The sequence below is a fragment of the Doryrhamphus excisus genome, chromosome 7 (assembly GCF_030265055.1).
Source record: "Doryrhamphus excisus isolate RoL2022-K1 chromosome 7, RoL_Dexc_1.0, whole genome shotgun sequence".
NCBI lineage: Eukaryota > Metazoa > Chordata > Actinopteri > Syngnathiformes > Syngnathidae > Doryrhamphus > Doryrhamphus excisus.
In genome coordinates, this window is record NC_080472.1 from 23,147,429 (window position 1) to 23,169,913 (window position 22,485).

Sequence of the window (22,485 nt, forward strand, 5' to 3'; positions counted from 1 at the left end):
GATTAGCATGTTGGATGAGTGGTTAGCATGTTGGACGAGTGGTTAGCATGTTGGACGAGTGGTTAGCATGTTGGATGAGTGGTTAGCATGTTGGATGAGTGGTTAGCATGTTGGACGAGTGGTTAGCATGTTGGACGAGTGGTTAGCATGTTGGACGAGTGGTTAGCATGTTGGACGAGTGGTTAGCATGTTGGATGAGTGGTTAGCATGTTGGACGAGTGGTTAGCATGTTGGACGAGTGGTTAGCATGTTGGACGAGTGGTTAGCATGTTGGACGAGTGGTTAGCATGTTGGATGAGTGGTTAGCATGTTGGACGAGTGGTTAGCATGTTGGACGAGTGGTTAGCATGTTGGACGAGTGGTTAGCATGTTGGACGAGTGGTTAGCATGTTGGATGAGTGGTTAGCATGTTGGACGAGTGGTTAGCATGTTGGACGAGTGGTTAGCATGTTGGATGAGTGGTTAGCATGTTGGATGAGTGGTTAGCATGTTGGATGAGTGGTTAGCATGTGGGATGAGTGGTTAGCATGTTGGATGAGTGGTTAGCATGTTGGATGAGTGGTTAGCATGTTGGATGAGTGGTTAGCATGTTGGCCACACAGTCAGGAGGTCGGGAAGACCTGGGTTCGATTCTTCGTGAGGTCATCTTGTGTGGAGCTTGCATGTCCAGAGCATCTCCAAGTGCAAACGCACCATCGTGAAAAGGAAGTCCTCCTCCCACTCCGTATGTTAGTGGGCGGTCTTCCGCTTTTTACTTGGTCCAGCTTTTCCACTCGTTTTCATCCCTTCTTACTCGCTAGCTTGCTGGAGTTTAGCATCTTTTTAGCATTGGCTGCACCCACCTGGAAGCCTGGAGGTCTAGCAAGATCACATCTGGTGGAAAAATCTGCGTGACGAAAATGAGTGAACCGCAGTTCGGCGTCACTAACGCACGAACAAACCGGCCAAACTGGCTTTCCGACGTGGAAGCAGGCCAAGAATTTAGAACAAAATCCGAGGTGTTTCCACGCAGCGGCCCGCAGGTGGAACACCGAGTATTTTCCCAAAGGTGTGGCGATCATGAAGATGTTGTCGGGCAGGTTACAGAGCAGCATGAATGCAGCACGAACGTATACACGATGCGCGGCGCTTTGGCGTCCCCAAAAGAAAGACATGGAGTGAAGTGGTTTGCCTTTTATTTTGTTCAAGAAATCAGATGATGCACACCAAAGTTTTCATGGACTACAAAATCCTACAAGAAGTTTCAAGTAAGGTTGAAGCCTCGTGTTTGCTGTTGGTACGTAAAATGGAGGAAGAAGACAATTGGAAGGCTGGTCGGTCACACGATGGAGCAAGTCAGTTTTCATATGGAAATATCTCCAATTATTTTGTTGAAATAAACTATTCCATCATTTTTCATGAAAAATAATAAATGTATTTTTAGGGTTTTTGTCAGTAAAGCAAAGCTTAAAAAAAATCAATGTCCCTTTCATTAAAGCTTGTTTGACCAATCATTGATCATTTACCAATCACCAATATTTCCCTCAAATAGTGACCAACTTTTATTTACTCAACTGCAGAGAGTACCAAGGAATACCTGCTTTAAGTAATGTTCTTTCCTAATAATATTTGGTTCAACATATTTTTAAAATAATCTCTACGCACGTCAATACCAAATTCAAATACATAATACATCATAGTATGTCTTAAATATTTGTCAGAAATTGCCTTCATACAAATGAGTTTAAGTGGATTAGCTAAAACTTAAAAATGACAAATAATAATATAAAACTATTATAAAAAAAGGTATTCATCAATTAACATTTGGATGAAAATCTAATTATGAATGAACGGATATTTTTTTAACGTATTTTTAAATAATATATAATGCATATAATACTACAATAAAAAGTGATTCAATTAAGGCGTGGCATCTAAAAACAAGACACTATTTGAGGAAATATTTTATGCAGTATCCATTAAATCACCCCCCCCACCCCCAAAAAAATCCTATATCAACATATTTTTCTGTAATTAAATTCTTATCTGTAATTTAAATAAATTGAAAAGTACCTTTTATAAAGTACCTTTTGACATAAACAGGTAAATACACTTGTAGTGTAAGACAAAATATGAGCTTAAAAAAAGTAGCATGATCAACACCCAGGAAAGCAACACCACAGAATTTTCAGTTCTATGGTCGTCATCACACTTTTCTTGTTGAGTGGAACCCATCTGTGATGTATATATATATATATATATATATATATATACCGAAACGACAAAGCTTATTTAAGGATTGAACAATTTCTTCTCATAACCGTACGACTGGCTTCCTGTCGTACCGACTTTATTCCGGGACTACAAGTTGAGACTTGACTTGTTTGTTGTAATATTGGGATTACTGGGATTACACACAATCTGCACACTCATTGGAACACTATGACATTCATTCTTGTAATACTATGGCAATACTTGTATTATAATACTAATAGTCAGCTTTTTCTCAGAGTTTTTCCAGGGTTTCTGTCATAATAACCAGAAATGTATGAAACATTAAAAAACGTTTCCTTGTGAAAAGTCAACTTGATGTAACACAGACTTGGTTCCTGGTAACGCTGCCGGACGCAGGCTGGCCCACTTTGCAAAGACTTAATGGCATTCCGTATTTCTCGTGTTGCTGTGGCTTCGTACTCACAACTTTGATATTTTTATGGATTCTTTTCACTTTAGGGGGGTTAGGGATCACAATCTTATCCCCCAACTTTGGGACGTTTTGCTGGTGATGCAACGCCTTCATTTCCATCAACCACAATGGGAATTCTTGCAAATGGATCGGATAATTTTGTCTGAAAAAATCGTTTTTTTGAAACGCTCATGGGTGGTGGCAAGGACCATTCTTTGGTGTTGTCGGTGTGGCCCTAATTGGCCAATATTTGTGGAAGATTTACAGCAGAAGATTTTTTTCCATGAAATATTTCCAACTTTTGTCTGACTTTTAGAGGTGTTGTAGTATTATTACGCAGTATTATTACGCTTGAAGTAAAAGCTGAGGACACGGCTATTCCACCGGTGGCCAGCCGCATGTTGGCCACCCGCATGTTGGCCACCAAGCATCACCCAAATAATGAAACCATTGAAACTCAGCAGTACTCCCGCTGCCCTGCGGGGGGAGACAACGAGGCGTCACAAAGAGGAAGCGGTAGACGTTCCCGGGAATGGAGGCTTTTCACGGAGACGGGACTACAAAATGTGCATTTATGGAAAATGCCGTGGGAAAGCCGAAGCGTTGACTTTGTAGCCAAGTGAACGGCGTTTCAAAGGAACAAGCTACGCAGGCACTTTCCAACCAAACATGGAAACCTGGACCCGGTCCATCCTCAGTTGGGAACCACGAGCACGGAGATAATCCAACACTTGGACAACCGTCAACAAAAGTCTTGGTCTTGGTCTTGTCTTGGTCCTGCTCTACGCATCAGAAGGCAACTATAGCCGGGCTAGCATGGATCCTTGCTAACAACAAAGTCTTTCTAAAATGGCGTCCATCAGTCATTTGTGTTGTGTTGCAACTTGGTTACCACGACAACTAAATGTTTCAATATGGGTCATAGTTCATGTCGAGTGTACATGCTGGGGCAGCGCGGGTTCGGCCCCTGGGCCTCCTCGTTTGGGTGAGTGTGGCTCCCTTGGTTACGACGTTGAATACGCCCGAGGCCTGGACCGCCAAAGTGGCTGGACGTACCCGGACTTTGTGCTCATCATGCGGCTCAACAAAACCAAAATTCCCCGTCTAGTCGTCCCTCGTTTATCACTGTTAATCGGTTCCAGGCCCGACTGGTAAGAATGATTCGATTCCGTAGTTGCCGACGTAAGCAACATGAATCCTTACACCCCTAAATGGAAAGTCCTAGTTAGAGTACAGAAAACCACATTTTCTAAATCCATGATTGGAGCCCTGTAAACAGGAAGTAACACCCCTATATTCACCTAGACGTAATCTGGGTGGGATGAGCTTATCGACATAGCTAGCATGGTGATAAAAGAGCCCCCCCCCCAGGATGAACCCTAATGACAGTACCTATGCCATAATAATAATAATAATAATAATAATAATAATAATAATAACAATACCAATAAGGTGAGTACCATAAAAGTCCCTCGGTCTTGTCAGCATCCCCAAAGGACAAGAAGGACGCGAGGCAAACGTACGACAAGGAAGTGCAAAAGAGGCTTTTGTTTAGTTTTTTGGCTCAAACTGGTTCAAACTTTCCTCTTCCGGTCTTCATCGGTCCAGGATCCACGCGAATCCGCTGGTCCGACTGCTGTTTTCGAGTTCGTGGGAACTGTTTGGCGTCCAGCAAGTCCTTGTACTGGAGCTCGGGTCGGATCATCCTCAGACACGCCATCCTGGTGGAATTGTCCAAACCCGGTTGCAGCTCGTATCCCAGGATCTTCACCAGTCCGCTCTGGTACGGCCGTATGGTTTTATCCCGGATGTGGTGGGCCTCTACGGGCTTGCCGCCGTCCCTGAGACACAACCGCGTGAGCGCTTCTCGCCGCTTCCGGAGGAGACCCACTTCCTCTTCCATGCGGGACTTGCCGAACTTGTCCACTTTCTCCCAGAAGGTCCGGTTGAAGGAGTCGTATATAAAACAGTCAAAGGCATTCCACTGGCACAGCTTGTCCTGCTGGTCCTCCGTTAGGACCGGATTGCTTTGGGAACGCCCGCTCCCGCTGCCGCGTTCGCCCATCTTGCGCTGCCTAGCGTTCAGGCTAAAGGAGACGACGGCATCCAGAGGCCAGCAGAGGGCGTGTCTGAGGAGGATCATGGACTGGTCGAAGAACTCCGTCATCAGGACCAACTTGAAGGTGCGCCGGATCAGCGCCTCTCCGCGACGTGCCAAGCTGACGGAAAAGTTGGCGTTGTGGTCCAACCCGAAGTCGAACCACAGCAAGTTGCGGGCGTAGTGGTTGTTCCTGGCACGAGGGTTGTAGTATCTCCACGGATCGTCGGCAAAATCGCCCAAGGTTTTGGCCTTCCAAAATGCCGGAGTGGCTACTTTGTAGTAATCGAAGGAGGATTCCGCAATCGCCACGGGATCCCGCATTATGGAGAAGTAGAAGGTGTCTCTGGGCATCACCTTTTCCACCTGGAAGACACAAAGCAGGGGAAAACGCTACGTCGCTTTTACTTACGCAGCAACAATTCAGGACCAGGAAATGACTAAAATAGTAGAGTGGTGGTAGAGTGGTGGTAGAGTGGTGGTAGAGTGGTGGTAGAGTGGTAGAGTGGTGGTAGAGTGGTACTAGAGTGGTGGTAGAGTGGTGGTAGAGTGGTGGTAGAGTGGTGGTAGAGTGGTGGTAGAGTGGTGGTAGTGTGGTGGTAGTGTGGTAGAGTGGTGGTAGAGTGGTGGTAGAGTGGTGGTAGAGTGGTAGAGTAGTAGAGTGGTAGAGTACTAGAGTGGTAGAATGGTGGTAGTAGAGTGGTAGTAGAGTGGTACTAGAGTGGTGGTAGAATGGTAGTAGAGTGGTGGTAGAGTGGTAGAGTAGTAGAGTGGTAGTGTGGTGGTAGTAGAGTGGTACTAGAGTGGTGGTAGAGTGGTAGTAGAGTGGTGGTAGAGTGGTAGAGTAGTAGAGTGGTAGTGTGGTGGTAGTAGAGTGGTAGTGGAGTGGTAGAGTGGTAGAGTAGTAGAGTGTTAGAGTGGTGGTAGAGTGGTACTAGAGTGGTGGTAGAGTGGTAGTGTGGTGGTAGTGTGGTGGTAGAGTGGTGTTAGAGTGTTAGAGTGGTGGTAGAGTGGTACTAGAGTGGTGGTAGAGTGGCGGTAGAGTGGTACTAGAGTGGTAGAGTAGTAGAGTGTTAGAGCGGTGGTATAGTGGCGGTAGAGCGGTTCCACTCGACCACTTTTATCAACTTTCTTTTTCTCGGCCGCGCTGCTCCCTTCACTGACCTCAGTTTTCTTAAACCTCAGATGGTTGGCCATGATGTGGAACTCCTGAGCGCCGGCTGACTGGTAACCTTTGACCCTGTCGGCGACGAAGGGCAGGGGGTAGCCCAGCTGGTAGCCGAGCGGCAGGGCGAAGCGGAGGTGGTGCTCCTCCCCGAAGCGATAGAGGATGTTGGTCACGGTGCTGCTGGCCGTCTTGTGGGTCTTCAGGAACATGATGTGGGTGTGGGGACTACACGGGCCCAGGGAAGGACCCTCGGAGTCGGGGGATGATAAGACGGACTGGGCGGCCCGCTGGATGCTGCTGAAGCTGAACAGTACATGAAAAAGTACGAGAATAAAGTTGGAATGTTACGAGATCCGCCGTGTTTGGATCCGCCACGCCGGGCGTCTTCCGACCGGTCAGATAAGTCAAACAATAAATTCCATCAATCTGATGCTAACGTTAGCGGCTAGCAGTGGTGGGCAAAACCTTTCATTTCAGTGAACCCGATCATTCCGGTTCATTCAGTAAAAAGATCCGTTCATTTGGGCCAATTGGTGGTTAGCCTGTGGTCCCCCCTGTGCAAGGACCCGGTCAGCCGTGTCGAGTCCGTCCGTTCACTCGTGTTCACGTTCGTTCCGACTCAGCAGCCCAACAACACGTGATGACGAGCGGCGTGTCGGCCATGAACGAACGGGTCAAAAGAACCAGTTCTTTTTTGTGAACGGAATGAACGAGATCACCGACAGTGTCGGCCAATCTCTTGGCCTTGGTCTTTCCGTCAGCTAACCCCACCCACCCTCAGAGCAAGGCGCCATGATAGGAGAAGACAGTCAAATACGCAGATAGTCCCGCCCTGCAAAAGGAACGGTGAACTGACTCTCCAGCCAATCAAAAAAAGGATTTGCAACTGAACATACCGAACGGGTATTTTAGGGGCGGTGACCTCGTTCATTCCGTTCAAAAAAAAGAACTAGTTCTTTTGACCCGTTCCTTGATGGCCGACACAACGGCTAGTTGTGGGGTCACTAAAGATCCTTTTGCTAATCCAAACAATATGCGTTCCAAAGAGGACTAAAGTTGCATCACAAACCCTGACAAGGTTAAGACCACACAGCCATTTTGTCTCCTTGAGGATGACGGCACCATGGAAGCGGCGTACGTCTTCCACGGTGTCTTCATGCGGATTACAACACTGCGACACGAGCCAGTTCATGTGAGAGCTAACGTCTAGCAAACGATGGGGGCTAATTATCTGGGCTGGAACAATCGGCCTACATAGTCCACGGCGTTCCTGCCACTGGCATCGCAGGAGGACACTTTGGCTTGCCGCCATATTGGCTGGAATGTGGGAGCCAAAGTGACAAGGACAGAACATCTATGTCCTCATGATGGAGGACGGGAAACATCTTTTGGAGAGTTCTACTATTCCAGCATCCCAGCTCAGGACTCTACCAGCTCGGTAGATGACGCCTACCACCTTGTTTACGATCCTCATGCATCAACATGCAGTTTCTACTGAAATGGAAGTGCAAGCATGAGAAATATACGCCTGCTCTTCGCCAAGACAATTCCATGGAAAAGTTGACATAAAAGAGGAGGAAGTCTGCAACACATTGGAATTTGTCAACTAGTCGCCTTGTTGACACGTCTGGAGTCAAGCTGCATAGTCCGGGGGCTTCGAGCGGCTTGGAAAAAGCAAATAAAATCCGTCTGAAACTTCCCTACGGAGCTGATACATACTTTGGCAAATGGTGCGGCGAAACAATAAAGGACATACACGACAATGTTCTCATGCAGACTGCTCTTTTGTTTGGGAGGCATCAAATAGTCTTTAGGACTTGTGAGGACTCTAATTCAAGCCCAGGACTTCAGACTGACTCAACTTGGATCTGTACACCTTCACTTGAGACTTATTCCAGACTTGAGACTTGGTGACTGATGTTCTACTTTGATGGCCCAAAGTTCCCTCCAACTCAGACAAAATACAGCGCTCACTAAAATACAGTTGGAGATCTCAATGAATGAAATATGTTTATGAAATACTTTGGAATGAAATACTCGGATGTTGGATCAGCCTGTGGTGTTTGCCACTTTGATTGGGACTATAAGTCCAAATCCAGACCTCCATGGGTTGATGCATTTGATTGGTTGGTGATACATTGATTGATTGATTGATTGTCATTTTGTTATAAGCACATTCAACTGGAAAGAACTCAATATTTCATAAACATATTTCATTCATTCAGATCTACAACGTCTTACTTTAGTGTTCCCTTTATTTTGTGAGCGGTATATATATATATATATATATATATATATATATATATATATATATATATATATATATATATATATATATATATATATATATATATATATATATATATATATATATATATATATATATATATATATATATATATATATATATATATATATATATATATATATATATATATATATATATATGATTCCTTAAATAAGAGAAATATTTCCAGGCTGTGGAAAAAGTCATATTGTTATGATTTATATACCCCAAACTAGAGTTTTCCAGATCAGATATGGTGTCTTCTAAGCAGGCCAACAAGGGTCAAGATGTGAAAAAAGGAACTAGTAGTATTTGGGAATGGGAATGGGAATGGACGTGGTTATGAAAACAAAAAGAATATGGTGGTTTGACCTCTTGTTGAAGATGAGTCCTAGCAGTTGGCTGGCGAAGGCGATGACCCCGAAGACGAGCAAGATGTTCCACATCCACATGGGCCCCACACGACGACACATCAGCCACCCCAACATCCTGATGGGAAGATTCACAGCATCGCTTACGTTGTCATGACGACGAGCCATAGTCATAACAGACTTTAAAGGAACTTTGTCTCAAAGCATCAGACTATTTCTTTCTATTTATTATTCTCATAACGTTATGACTTTTGTCTCCTATCTATTATCCTAACTTTTGGGGAATATGACGACTTTACATTTCATTTGCGACTTATCAATATTGCAACTTTCTCTGATATAACATTACAGCTTTTTCCTCATAATGTTTAGACTTGATATGACATCTTGTCTGTCACCTTTTCTGGAAAATCGGACTTTTTTTACTGCTTGATTGGCATTACAGCCTTTTGGCCTCCTCGTTTTACCACTTCCTCTTTCTCGCTCGGCTTTTCCCTCCAGGGGTCCCACAGCCAATCAGTCTCCTCCATCCAACCCTGCCTTCCTACATCCATAGAGCTCCTCTTGGGTCTTCCTCTACACCTCCTACCCGGCAGCATCCTTCTACCAATATGTCCACTAGCTCTCCTCTGGACATGTCCCGACCATCTCAGTCTGGCCTGAAGGACTTTATCTCCAAGGCCTCGAACATGCAATGTCCTTCCTGATCCTATCCATCCTGGTCACTCCCAATCCCTCCTCATATTACAACTACTGTCCTAAATCTGCCTGTTTTTTCTTGTAACGTGATTTTATAATATGTCTGGTTTGCAAATTGTTGGCCAAAAGTCTTCACTTTTGAATTTTTGAGACTTTATTCAATCATTCAGTTTTAATGTTTTACCAGAATATGACTTTTTTGTCTTCATATTACAAGTTTTTTTTTAATCTCATAGTTTTTGTTTGCAATATTATGATTTTAGGATTGAAAATGTAAATGAAAAATGGCACAAACGGATAAATATTAGATTTGCTGATGCTGCATTTTTAAAATGCTTTGTTGACAGTTTGTCACTGTGTGAAAGCGGACACAACTCGCCATTGCTCATGTTTCTGTGTAAAAGCCGCTTGGCGTAAAAATGGCGGGTTTTCCTGGATGGACAATGATGCCCAAACACCTCTGATCTATAATCCATAATCCATAACTGCTTAGTGCTATTATTTCATGCAACCTCATCAATGGACAAGCCTACGTTTTCATGGCCTGATTACCAAATTAATGATGAATGTTGGAAATAAATGAAAATAGATCATCCTCCAAATGCTCCATTATCATGTGTGCTTTTGCAACATGCATTATTATTATTATTATTATTATTATTACGTCACACAGTAAAGGTATTTTTGTAACACAGATTTAAGATAAGCAAGGATAAAACGAAATATAAGAAACGGCGCATTTTATCAACAAATCCCCAAAAGCCACGGAGAAAGAAAGGCCTTGGCGTGACAGGGAGTCCACCCACACCCTGTCGCCCTCGCTCGGCTACACAATCCCCGCATCGCATTTCTGCCTTTTCTCCATTTCGCCCCCGTTTTTGTCCTCCAATCCACCAAATGCTACCTGGCTTTCCGTTTCAAAAGCATCGCTACGTCCCCGGACCGGGATCGGCGGCGGTGTCGTTCGTCTGCAGCCGCCGGGACCTCGGAGCATCTCGCTGGTTGGGCTTCCTATCGTGGCGGCTGGAAGCCAGCGGGCCGCCGGTGCGAACATTGGGGAGCCATGGCGGGAGGTCGGCGAGGCGGCGCAATTCTTCCTTTTTGGTGTGCACAGCATCTGCGCCAAGGCTGCCAGCTCATAGGAAGAGCGGCTCCGAAGACGACCAGGCGCGAGACTTCCGGTCGCTTCCAAAGTAAGGGTCCCCGATACCGGAAGTGGCTTCGGCTACTTCCTGTATGAGGATTAGTACTGTCGCTTTTAAACACGTACTGTTTGTCTTGGGAATAAGCATCACGTGACTGGGCTTCCAAGATGATTATGATTATGATGCTAAAAATGTATTGTTGCTTCCAGGATACTAAGAACTGTGGATGCCGATGCTTTCATGCTATTTGTTTTAACATGTTAACATGTTTTAACATGTTAACATGTTTTAACATGTTAACATGTTTTAACATGTTAACATGTTTTAACATGTCATTTGAGCATGTTTTCAAAACCTACTCCGTTTACCAACTCCAATAGAGTTGGGTTCCAGCTAGCGCCACAACACCCCGAGTCTTTCTGCGCACTCGGGCGTGGCCAACCACAGAGGGGTGGGCGTGGCCGGAAGCGGGCCCTGGGTGGAATACATTAAAGAGACATTAAGTGTTTAACGTTAGACATTAAATACATTAAAACAGGAACCGTTTTCGCCCGAAGCACGAAATCCAAAGCAATACAGCAGAATAGGTGCAGGTTCCGGAAGATCTAGAAAACTTGGAGCGCTGATCATTTCATAGCCTTCCATCTTAAAGTCATGCCTTTGGCATCATCCATCCAAAGGCCGCGTCTCGGGCAGACCCGGTCCAGCCCCGACCCCCCCAACCGCCCTCCAAGGTGTACTTTTCACTCCTGCATTTCCTATCTGCTTTGCAATCTGGACTCGGCATTCCGAAATATCAGCTTTCACCGGGATCGTATGAGCTGCTTTGCAGCATTCCGCCTTCCATCTTCCCAAAAAGCATCATTTTCATCTCCGTGGACGTTTAGTTCAACATTCCTTGGAGGTGTTATGGAGACGTGATGGTTGTTGTTGTTTATTCCAGATCCCCATGAGTCCTCATCACAGTGAAGACTATTTTTCCTGGCGTCCAAGTGATCTCCTCCAATGCCGGGATTTTCATCCGCACGCCGCTCACGGGAACTTGGCAGGTCTGCAGCATCCACAGGTAAGTCTGGTACTGTGTTACTCTGTTCTTGGACCATTCCTACTAGTTAGCATGCTAACCGTCCAACATCCATGACTTCTTCCACAGCTGCTACATTATGGTCAGGTTGTCCTCCGTGGAACTCCACTCATCTCCACGTTCATCACTTCCACTCCACAGCACTTTCCTTCTTTCTTTCTTGTCTGTTTGCTTCTTTGTTCCTTCTTAAAGCCGACGCTAGAAGAAACATGCCGAGGGAAAACCTGCTGTCTTGCTGGAAGTGACGTAGTAATGGATGTAGTAATGGACGTAGTAATGGACGTAGTAATGGATGTAGTAATGGATGTAGTAATGGACGTAGTAATGGATGTAGTAATGGACGTAGTAATGGATGTAGTAATGGATGTAGTAATGGATGTAGTAATGGATGTAGTAATGGATGAATACTTGGGCTGGGGACACGTTTTACTCAACACACTCACCCAAAAACTGAAGTATATTTAAGTCGTTGGACTAAAGTCGGGGTCAAGTCCAGAAGTCATTGATGTCCAAAGTGGTCTAGAATATGGAGCATAGCCATTGAAAAGATCTAGAATATATCTAGAATATATCTAGAATATGGAGCGTAGCCATTGAAAAGATCTAGAATATATCTAGAATATGGAGCATAGCCATTGAAAAGATCTAGAATATATCTAGAATATATCTAGAATATGGAGCATAGCCATTGAAAAGATCTAGAATACATCTAGAATATATCTAGAATATGGAGCATAGCCATTGAACAGATCTAGAATATATCTAGAATATATCTAGAATATGGAGCATAGCCATTGAAAAGATCTAGAATATATTTCAAGAATATGGAGCATAGCCATTGAAAAGATCTAGAATACATCTAGAATATGGAGCATAGCCATTGAAAAGATCTAGAATATATCTAGAATATGGAGCATAGCCATTGAAAAGATCTAGAATACATCTAGAATATGGAGCATAGCCATTGAAAAGATCTAGAATATATCTAGAACATATCCAGAATATGGAGCATAGCCATTGAAAAGATCTAGAATACATCTAGAATATGGAGCATAGCCATTGAAAAGATCTAGAATATATTTCAAGAATATGGAGCATAGCCATTGAAAAGATCTAGAATATATCTAGAATATGGAGCATAGCCATTGAACAGATCTAGAATATATCTAGAATATGGAGCATAGCCATTGAAAAGATCTAGAATATATCTAGAATATGGAGCATAGCCATTGAACAGATCTAGAATATATCTAGAATATATCTAGAATATGGAGCATAGCCATCCAATAGAGTAACTATTAATAGTGAACTACAGGAGCGTTGCCCCCCCCCCATGGAGGCCAATTGAGTTGTGTTGAGGCTGAGTGAAACAAGATTATTGGCGTGACCTAATGCTTGCAGCGTAAGCTGATAAGTGGGAATAAGTGGGAATTAGAACAGGAGAAGAAGACGTTTATGAACTAGATGTTCCCTCTTCCATCTCATGTCAGTCCTGGTCCCTCCCCAAAACCTCCACCATCTCCTCACTTCTTATGACTTCCAATAGAAAGAAAGAAGCATGAACTCCTTACCTGGTCTTGGAGTAATTGAACAGCGTTAATTAGAAGAGAAGGAAATTGCGGTGAGTCGAGGATCATCTTCCAAATATGGCGATATGGAAAACATAAATAAATGTTGCGTTCTGGTCCATTCAGTCTGCTGCACAACATTGCAGGCAAGCGCTTGAAACCTGAGTGCAGGATTGTTAAATCCCTCCCCCTTCTTCTTCCGACAACACGATACCGCCCCCCCCCGTGCCCCGCCCCCGTCCCCCACCTGTCCCCCACTTGGGCCATTGTTTATTTATATTATTAGGCACTTTGTCCTGGGCTAAATAAATCATGGAGCCCTGTTTCAAATCTGAAAAGATATCTTTTTAATTCATTGCTGTGATTATTTTTGTTGCAGATGGTAAATAAGAACGTATATATTTCCTTATATATATAAACTATACATATTAATATACACACAATGTGCAGGGTTGGCCAGCATTTGAATTTGAGCGATTCCGGTTCCAATTCAGATTCCTTTTTTCGATTTCGGTTCCGAACGATTCTCGATTACGATTCTTTTCAGAGGGAGGGTCATTAAAGGTTGGGGGGGGCGCCGACCGAAGTTCCTGGATGAAATGTCTGCCTCCATGTTTGTTTGTTTTTTTAAATAATATGACCTTTTTATGAAGGACTTTTCAATGACCTTGAATTCCTCCACGGATAGTATTAATAACCAGTATATAACCATAATAATTATTGGTATTATTATGATTATAAAGATTGAGGATTGAAAGCAGGGAGATAAAGGAAGCCCAAACTTTTAATGTCATTAATTCTCATACTTTTCATAACTGCATGATGTATGTTCCAATCATAAACTGTATAAGGCTCCTAAAATATTATGACAGGGCAATAACACTCAAAAGGTTATTACTTAGGCCTATAAGTATTTTTTAATCATGCAATAAATATTTTACAATAAAAAATAATTTAAAAAAATTATATTTGCAAAAATGATTCATATTTTTAATGACCTCTGATGGCCCACCCGCAGTACCACCACGGCCCACCAGGAGACCGCAGCCCAAACTTTGGGAATCACTGATTTAGAATATATCCTTTTTAATATATTTCAAAATGATCTAATATAATAATATTTTGTAATTTTTTGATATATTTAAACTTGAAATAAAAGCGATGGAGACCAATGTCCAACAGCCAAGGTACAAAATGGACGTCACCATGGAAACAAGTCAAGTGAATCGAGTAACGTGCGCTCTGGCTAAAGCTAGCATTGACATCAGGTACAGTACAGCATTATGTCGCAACCGATTCCAATCCATGTTCGATGCCCCGCCCCACTCGTAGGTGGTACGAACCAGACGTGGTGCGAGGCATTATCGGGAACGCACGCTAGAAATCTTGCAATCCAACCTACCTCGGTGTTGTGACGCGTGGCTGTTTCTTCCATGGGATTCGAACAGCGGCCACCGTGCTAATGTCCGAGCAGAAGCTGCAGTAATTCTACATTTGATCTGAGTTACTCAGGATTGGATACGTGAGTGGAAATACTCCATGTTGGGCTTGTCTGATCCCAAGTCAGGCGCATCGAGGAGGACGTATTGGAAAGGTTAACTTAGTGTCTCGCATTGGTCATAACGCCTCATCATAACGCCTCATCATAACGCCTCATACATAGACATCAAAGCATTCAAGGAAACATTGCATTATTATGATGTAGTATTCTGTCATAGAATTAGTATATGATATCAGTGGTTTATGCTCTAAAAAAGTGGACACAATCATTTGGTTTCGTGTCCATTTGTGGGACATTTGACATTTCAAAACCGACCTGCGTTGTTTTATGACTCGGTTCAATCAAAAACTGTTTCCTGTCCAGTCATATTATATTCATGAATATGAATTACTTCATTCATTCATTCATTCTTCACCTTGTAAGAGAGCACCTTGCAACCCCAACAATATACGACAATATATATACGACAATATATATACGACAATATATATACGACAATATATATACTACAATATATATACGACAATATATATATACGACAATATATATACGACAATATATATACGACAATATATATACTACAATATATATACGACAATATATATACGACAATACATATACGACAATATATATACGACAATATATATACGACAATATATATACGACAATATATATACGACAATATATATACGACAATATATATACGACAATATATATACGACAATATATATACGACAATATATATACGACAATATATATACGACAATATATATACGACAATATATATATACGACAATATATATACGACAATATATATACGACAATATATATACGACAATATATATACGACAATATAGATACGACAATATAGATACGACAATATATATACGACAATATATATATACGACAATATATATACGACAATATAGATACGACAATATAGATACGACAATATATATACGACAATATATATATACGACAATATATATACGACAATATAGATACGACAATATATATACGACAATATATATACGACAATATATATACGACAATATATATACGACAATATAGATACGACAATATAGATACGACAATATATATACGACAATATATATACGACAATATAGATACGACAATATATATACGACAATATATATACGACAATATATATACGACACAGACCAGAGCTCCTGTCTTCCAAGCTCACCTGTGACTATCCAATCGGCTTGGTGGGCCATGTGACTGGTTGGGGGGGGGTCTTATTTTTTGCAGACCCATTTCCACCCCAAACCAGTCAATAAAAAGATGAAATAGATTGAATACTAATAATAATAATATTTGTATCAATGGTAATCCACTTTCCTGACACGGTGCCGTTCCTGGTGTCCCTTTTTCCAAACGGCCTCACAATAGGCTTCAAAGTCGAGCCCAGAGTCAGCGATTGGCCATTGTCCCCAGGTATTTGGACTGGCTCACCTGCGCCATAGTGGCCCCCCCTTGATAGAGACTAGGTCAACACTGTGGTTTCCCCCCCCCCAATCAAATACCACGTCTTTTGTTTCGTTCACACCTAACAGGAGAAAATAGTCCAGAATCTGGACCATCGGTATCGGTATCCCCCCCCCCCCCCCCCCCCCCCACCATCCTCCATATTTCACAATGAACCTACTTTCATATCTGCCCTGCATCAAGCTGGTCTACGTGATGATAAGTAGAAGTGGCAGGACGCACCCTAGTGGTGAACGAGTGGAACTGCAGGCAGGGTCATCCATGCTCCATTGACTGCTAAAGGGCCCCCCCTACTGACCCACCGTGGAAATGCTGCTACAATGTATTGTATTATTTATTATTATTTATTATTATTATAATAAATAATTATTAATAAATAATAATAATGTATATAATAATTAATAAATAATAATTAAATAATTATTTATGATTATTATGATGATGATGATTATTATTATTATTATTATTATTATTATTAATGTTATTATTATTATTAATATTATTATTATAATTATTATTATTATTATTATTATAAATAATTATTATTATAAATATAAATAAGTGATAGAAAAAAACACATCTTTTCAACAATATTCTTCACTTTATTAAAAAATATGCGTTAACAAACATAATAAGAATGCAGAAATAATTCATAATAATAATGAATAGGATGCATATTGATCCAGGTGGTCTTCAAAGGTGGTTCTGGTCACTCACTGTGAACAGACAGAAAAGACACAGTGAAGTACTACGTTGGGATATTTCTACATTTCCAGTACACAATCATAAGAGTATTATGCCCACATGGACAAAAAAGTCAAATCTGAAGTTCAGGACCCGATGTGACCTTTGGCCTTGGGCGTGTGGGGGGGGCGGGGTAAGGACAGTGGACGTGAAAAGGGCTAGCTAGACACGCTAATCGCTTTGTGCTCAACTGCTGTGTTTTGCTGCCACGTTATGAATAAAAGGTTTTGACGTTTTTTTATCGTAAATGTGCCCATAATACTCATATAATATGATAATATGATAATATGACAATGTTTGCTTTGCACAGTGCAGTTGCATCGCGACATTGTTCACAAGACGTTTGTTTATTTCTTTCGTCTTTTTCCCGACATCGGGTGTTTATTCCACCATTTTGTCTTGCGGCATAGCGATGATAACGTAGCATGGCTGTATCATGGCGGCATTCCGTTGGTCTGCAGGCAAACTGACTTGAATATTGAATATGAATTATTGGCGCCATACCTCCTTCCCACCGCAGGTGCCGCAGATGCACCCGAAGAGTCCGTTGATCATCTGGATGAGGCAGAGGACAAGCTGAAGACACGCCGCCACCAGCAGCGTGGAGAAGAGGCCCACGTTGAATTCAACCACGTTCTCCGGGATCAGACACCACTTCCACATCTCCTTGTCAGTCAGGTAGCTTCCGGTGCTGCAGGAAAGAACGCTTTTTATTCTATTTGAATGTCCTTGATTCCATGCAGTTCAATGCTTTTCTAGCACGTAGCACGTAGCACGTAGCACGTAGCACGTTGTTGGGGTCTCTCTTTGGTTTCTACCGTCATCCATGTGGGAACAACGTGTACCTGTTGGCGAAGGGAACGCCCCATTTGGGAATGGGGTTTAGGAGATTGTTCCAGTAGCACAGTGGACCGTTTTGGAGGCCGAGGGCTGCCGTGCTGAGGCTGTACACGCCCCCCGCCACGCCCAATGCCGCAAAGCCTATGGACAGGAACATCTGCACAGGCAACAGGTCAAATACGTTTAGGATCATATACCTGGGAATATAGTCATGATAAGCGGCATAGAAAATGGATGGATGTATTGAAATATAATAACAAGTATAAGTATAAGTATAAGTATAAGTACTCACCCCACAGCGGTTGGCACAGCATTTTCCAGAACTGGTCAAGTGGATGTGGATGGCAGGAATCAAAGCCTGTCGCAGAGGACGATAATTCATACAAAGAAGTCGTTTTATCAGACTGAACCATCTCAAGAGAAATGGATGAATAGTACATTCATATTCAATTATGGTAAAATACCTCACAATATATCAGAATTCAATCTCTAAACAAATTTGATCATAATATTAGATCATTTCATCATCATTTTTATGAGATTATTATCATAAAAACACATACAAAACATACATAAAAATAATTCTGACAATAGGTCGTACATTTCTTTGAAAAAAGTCATAAATGTACGGCATTATGGTTCTAAATTAGCATTGACCATGTGAATGAATTGTCGACACGGAGCATAGAAAACTTTCTAAAGACTGTTCTAATAAAGAATTATTAGAATCGCCTATAACACTGCTAGTTGGCATAAAAATGGAAAATAATATAAAATATAATAATAACTAAACATGACATCCACACGCTGTCTCATCAACTCCTAACGTTCCTGGTATTTAGTGGAACTACCGTCATGGTGTAATGGACATCCTTCACACAGGAGCTGCTGTCGGCCAGCAGGGTCCTGCCCCGGCCCCGCCTCTTAAAGGCATACACCCATCACAGATACTACACCACATAACAACTGTAATAATAACTGTAACATAGGCATTTTTAGGATCTAAATGTTTCATTTGGGCCAAACGTACCGTTTGCTTGTTGTGACTAATGACCAGCCATTCACACAAAACTGATCATGTATGAATACATGTTATAAATACCGCAATAGACACGTAATATTCCAGATATTACCTGAAAAGTCATGTCATGAAGTCCATATATTTGATTTTAAAATGTGTGAAAGGACATAAAAGTCAAATCCAACATAAAGTACATCAAGTAAATCAAAAAGCGATTCATAGTAATTCTATGATTTATTGTATTTATTGATTTAAAGGTGAATAAAGTTGCGTGAAATAAAAGCCAAAGAAGAAGTAATACACTACCATGATTCCGCCTCCTATCAAGCCCCCCATGTATTTAACCTCCTGGGTGATGCGTTCTTTCCCGTTGCGATCGTCGGCCGCATATTTGGTGTCAAAGTCAGGGAAGAAAAGCATGATGTTGCAGATGACCGACACCAACGCCAGGACGTAGAGGGGCACCGCTATCACCTTGGAGCACGCTCCCGTGCACATGTTTGCTAGCAAATGTTGACTTGCTGCTGACCAGAGCAAAGGCGAGTGACAAACACCTGGAATATATATACATATACGGCATCCCTCCCTGGGGAGTGGCGTCGATAAGGACCATTGGCGTGGTCGTAAAAGACGCCGCTGTCAACAGCTGACATCTTCTCTGGGGCGGCTTCTACCTCCCTCTTTTCATTTTTCCTTTCATTGCAAACTTTCTCTTTGTTTGTGTTCCTCCGTGAGGCTTTCGTTTGTAATCTGGCAAGTCGGGTAACAGCAAACTACTCCGTCTAACAAATAGAATGACTTCATATGAGGAATAAGGAATAAGGAATTAGGAATAAGGAATAAGTTATGTTGATTTGCTGGTGTGATAGTCCTTGCATCATGGCTTTCATCTGCCCAACAACAAAATACGTTCAAATGAAATGTAATGTTTCATAGCTCATTTGTCTTTACATGAAATTCAACGATCAAAATATAGAACGTCCTAATTGTAGTACCCTGTGAAATATTAAATAATGATACGGCTCTTCATTGCGCAATAGTCAATAGCTCGATAACAAGGCCGTGTGTGTGTGTGTGTGTGTGTGTGTGTGTGTGTGTGTGTGTCTAATCTATGATTTATGGGTCAACGTCCACACACGCATACACACCCGTACTGTGCTAGAGGGTACATTTGGAAAAGAGGGCGTGGTCAGCATTCCATCTCACGTAGATATTTCCATGTGAGCTATCATTGTTGAAATCTGCTACATGAACTTCACGGTCTATTAGTCCTACCTGCCCACTCAACTTCACGGCTGTGCTCGGGCGTCATCCTTTTTCATGTATTTTATTTGTATTTTATCAGTACAACAACAAGACTATTTGACTCACGCTGGTATCTTTCAAAAAACGATATATTATCGCCGCTAACTTCGTCACACAGCAACTTAACACTCAAAAGGTGTGTATATACAAACATACAAACATGTCCCAATAAGAATGTAACATTTTCACGGTTTTAATGTTTTCATTGTTTAATGACGTCAGGGATTTGGACCCCGGGTCCTCTGGCTCCCCAAGTTGGACAGAAGCAGCATTGCAATTTTCTCAAACGAAATGTCGGCTCCTGTCAAGACCTCACTGCTGACCTTACGGAATTGTGCATACCACAGTACGCCATTTTGTGACGTGGACACGTGCAGCTTGTCCACTGAAGCGGATTATAAATGGGGTTTTGGGGCGTGGCTTGGACACCGTCATTTACGTAATTGTATAAGTATACAAATGTACATTTTTTCCTTTCTGGGATGACTTCATTGGATTTACATGAGTTAACGTCCCTTCTGGAACTTGCTAATGTTGCTCACCGAGGTTCCACACACAAGTCGTGGACTTGGCCTTCATCGGGACTTTGTGGTGAGGACTGGACCAGAGTGCTTGGTCTTCCATCCGAGTAAAGCTAAGCACAAACAGATGTTGTCCAACGACATCTTTGTTTTTTAGCGGGGATGTCTCCTCATCTTCACGCCCATGGATGCTCTTGATGGAGCTGATGATTGAATGAGCCGTGTCACACGCCACTCTTGCATAAGCGGCATTTGTACTCCATCACCAGCCCGGCGTCGCCACTGTCACCTTCTGTGCCAGGGAGGATGTTTATTTTTAAATCAAGGAGACTACTTGGGGGGGACACGGAAAAGGGCAAAATCCCGTAGTTTTCCAGGGAAAACGGGGACCTGGACAGCTATGGTTGATGCTAGCTTACATAAGGAATGCGAGCGTGCCATCTGAGGTTTATGACGGCTTTATGGGGCAAAGACGATCATATTGGCCATGAGGTTATTAAACATGTCTCTCTTTGTGCCTGGCTCTACCACTGGGACCAATACCATGTGACCATGATGATGTAACCTTTTTTTACTGGAGCACCGTGGGCCCTACTTACAATTTCAGGGTACTACAGTAATAAACTATAGTCATTCAAATATGCATATTTCCTCTAACGTTTCTCCAATATTATATTATTGGGACATGATGACCAACATCAACGTTTACTTATTTATTCATTCATTCATTTTCTACCGCTTATCCTCACGAGTGAGGATGCAAACTCCACACAGAGACGGCCGAGGGTGGGATTGAACTCGGGTCTAGCTGTGAGGCCTGCGTGCTAACCACTTGTCCGCCGTGCAGCCTATTTATTATTATTTATGTATTTATTAGTTTACTAATTTACTGCTCACACATGCCCTTATACAATTTTGTGGCAAAATGGCAGCTCTTAGTCACAGTCTGGTGTAACACACACGCATGCGCAATGGCGACTACTTCCTTCATACTAACGTGAGCTGTCGTGGTCTCGTGCAACATGTTGGAATGCCGACGAAACAACAAATTCAACTGCAGCCAAAAAAGACCAACTTTAGCATTTCTTAACAGACATGACCGTGAAAAATTAAATATAAAGTGATACAAGAATGCTTAGTATTCGTGCACACATTTGGTAAAGTAAATGACATTGTAAAACAAAGTTCAAACAATTGCTTCGATTACTTTTAACATGATGCAGTGCCATTAATATCCAGCAGAGGGAGACATTCGCCTCGCCTCATTAACACTTATTAGCGTGTATAGCTCGACACAGTTTTTCACATAACAGCACTATTTGTGCTTCTCCGTCTCCAACATGAAACTAACTAAGTTATCTCACTAACTAGCTTACAATGACCTTATGGCATCGCCTTTACGATGCTTCGCCTTGAATGCCACACTTCCAAGGCAGGATCAGAACGCACTGGCAGGAAGTGATCTACCGGATGTGAGGTCATTCTTACAGCAGTTTCGCGATACGGTACTGCAAAAATAAAGGACTTTTAGCTACAAATTAAACCCCTACAAAATATTTTGTTTGGCACGTTATATATTATTAGATAAATCAGATATTATATGAAATATAATATCAATATTATATAAATTGTAATTTATCAAGGCGATGTGCAAATATTCTAACAGCCCAGGGGGTGCTCACACTATTATTAGTTTCAAAATGCTGTTTTTAAATGAAACTTTTTATTATTAAGGGGAAAAAATAAATCCAAAGCTACATGGTCCTGTGTGAAAAAGGGATTGCCCCCGTTGTCCTGAAGCCATTACGCTACCACCACCATATTTTACTGTTGCTATGAAGTTCTTTTGCTGAAATACAGCGTTACTTTTACACCAGTTGTACTAGGACACACACCTTCTGAAAAGTTCAACCTTTGTCTCGTCAGACCACATAGTATTTTCATAAAGGTCTTGGGGAG

General features: G+C 42.2%; 2 protein-coding genes and 1 long non-coding RNA gene across 5 annotated transcripts in view; 1 reads left to right on the forward strand and 2 right to left on the reverse strand.

Annotated features, from left to right (window-relative positions):
- The window catches only part of LOC131132544 (uncharacterized), a 37,650-nt gene extending 25,482 nt beyond the window's left edge, over positions 1-12,168 (forward strand). Inside the window, exons 3-4 of one of the 2 annotated variants that reach the window (XR_009130385.1) lie at positions 11,377-11,499; positions 11,587-12,168. This is a non-coding gene — a long non-coding RNA (uncharacterized LOC131132544). Of the gene's footprint in view, positions 1-9,090; positions 10,086-11,376; positions 11,500-11,586 lie in introns of those variants that run through there. The other variant, XR_009130384.1, reaches the window with a different exon arrangement.
- On the reverse strand, positions 1,159-13,255 carry gal3st4 (galactose-3-O-sulfotransferase 4). Of its 2 annotated transcripts, none has more exons than XM_058078227.1 (4): positions 13,089-13,255; positions 8,591-8,707; positions 5,928-6,234; positions 1,159-5,129 (listed from the first exon to the last, which is right to left on the reverse strand). In XM_058078227.1, exons 2-4 carry the CDS (start codon positions 8,704-8,706, stop codon positions 4,230-4,232), a joined length of 1,323 nt encoding a protein of 440 aa, XP_057934210.1. In that variant the 5' UTR covers position 8,707; positions 13,089-13,255; the 3' UTR covers positions 1,159-4,229. The 2 variants fall into 2 exon arrangements, with proteins under 2 accessions (XP_057934210.1, XP_057934209.1); XM_058078226.1 differs by lacking the exon at positions 13,089-13,255 and adding an exon at positions 10,193-10,755.
- A 3,457-nt stretch (positions 13,256-16,712) lies between these two features.
- Positions 16,713-19,198, reverse strand: LOC131132532 (transmembrane 4 L6 family member 5-like). Its single transcript, XM_058078264.1, has 5 exons — positions 19,007-19,198; positions 17,972-18,037; positions 17,685-17,836; positions 17,344-17,530; positions 16,713-16,811 (listed from the first exon to the last, which is right to left on the reverse strand). Exons 1-5 carry the CDS (start codon positions 19,196-19,198, stop codon positions 16,809-16,811), a joined length of 600 nt encoding a protein of 199 aa, XP_057934247.1. The 3' UTR covers positions 16,713-16,808.
- Positions 19,199-22,485: the final 3,287 nt, after the last annotated feature.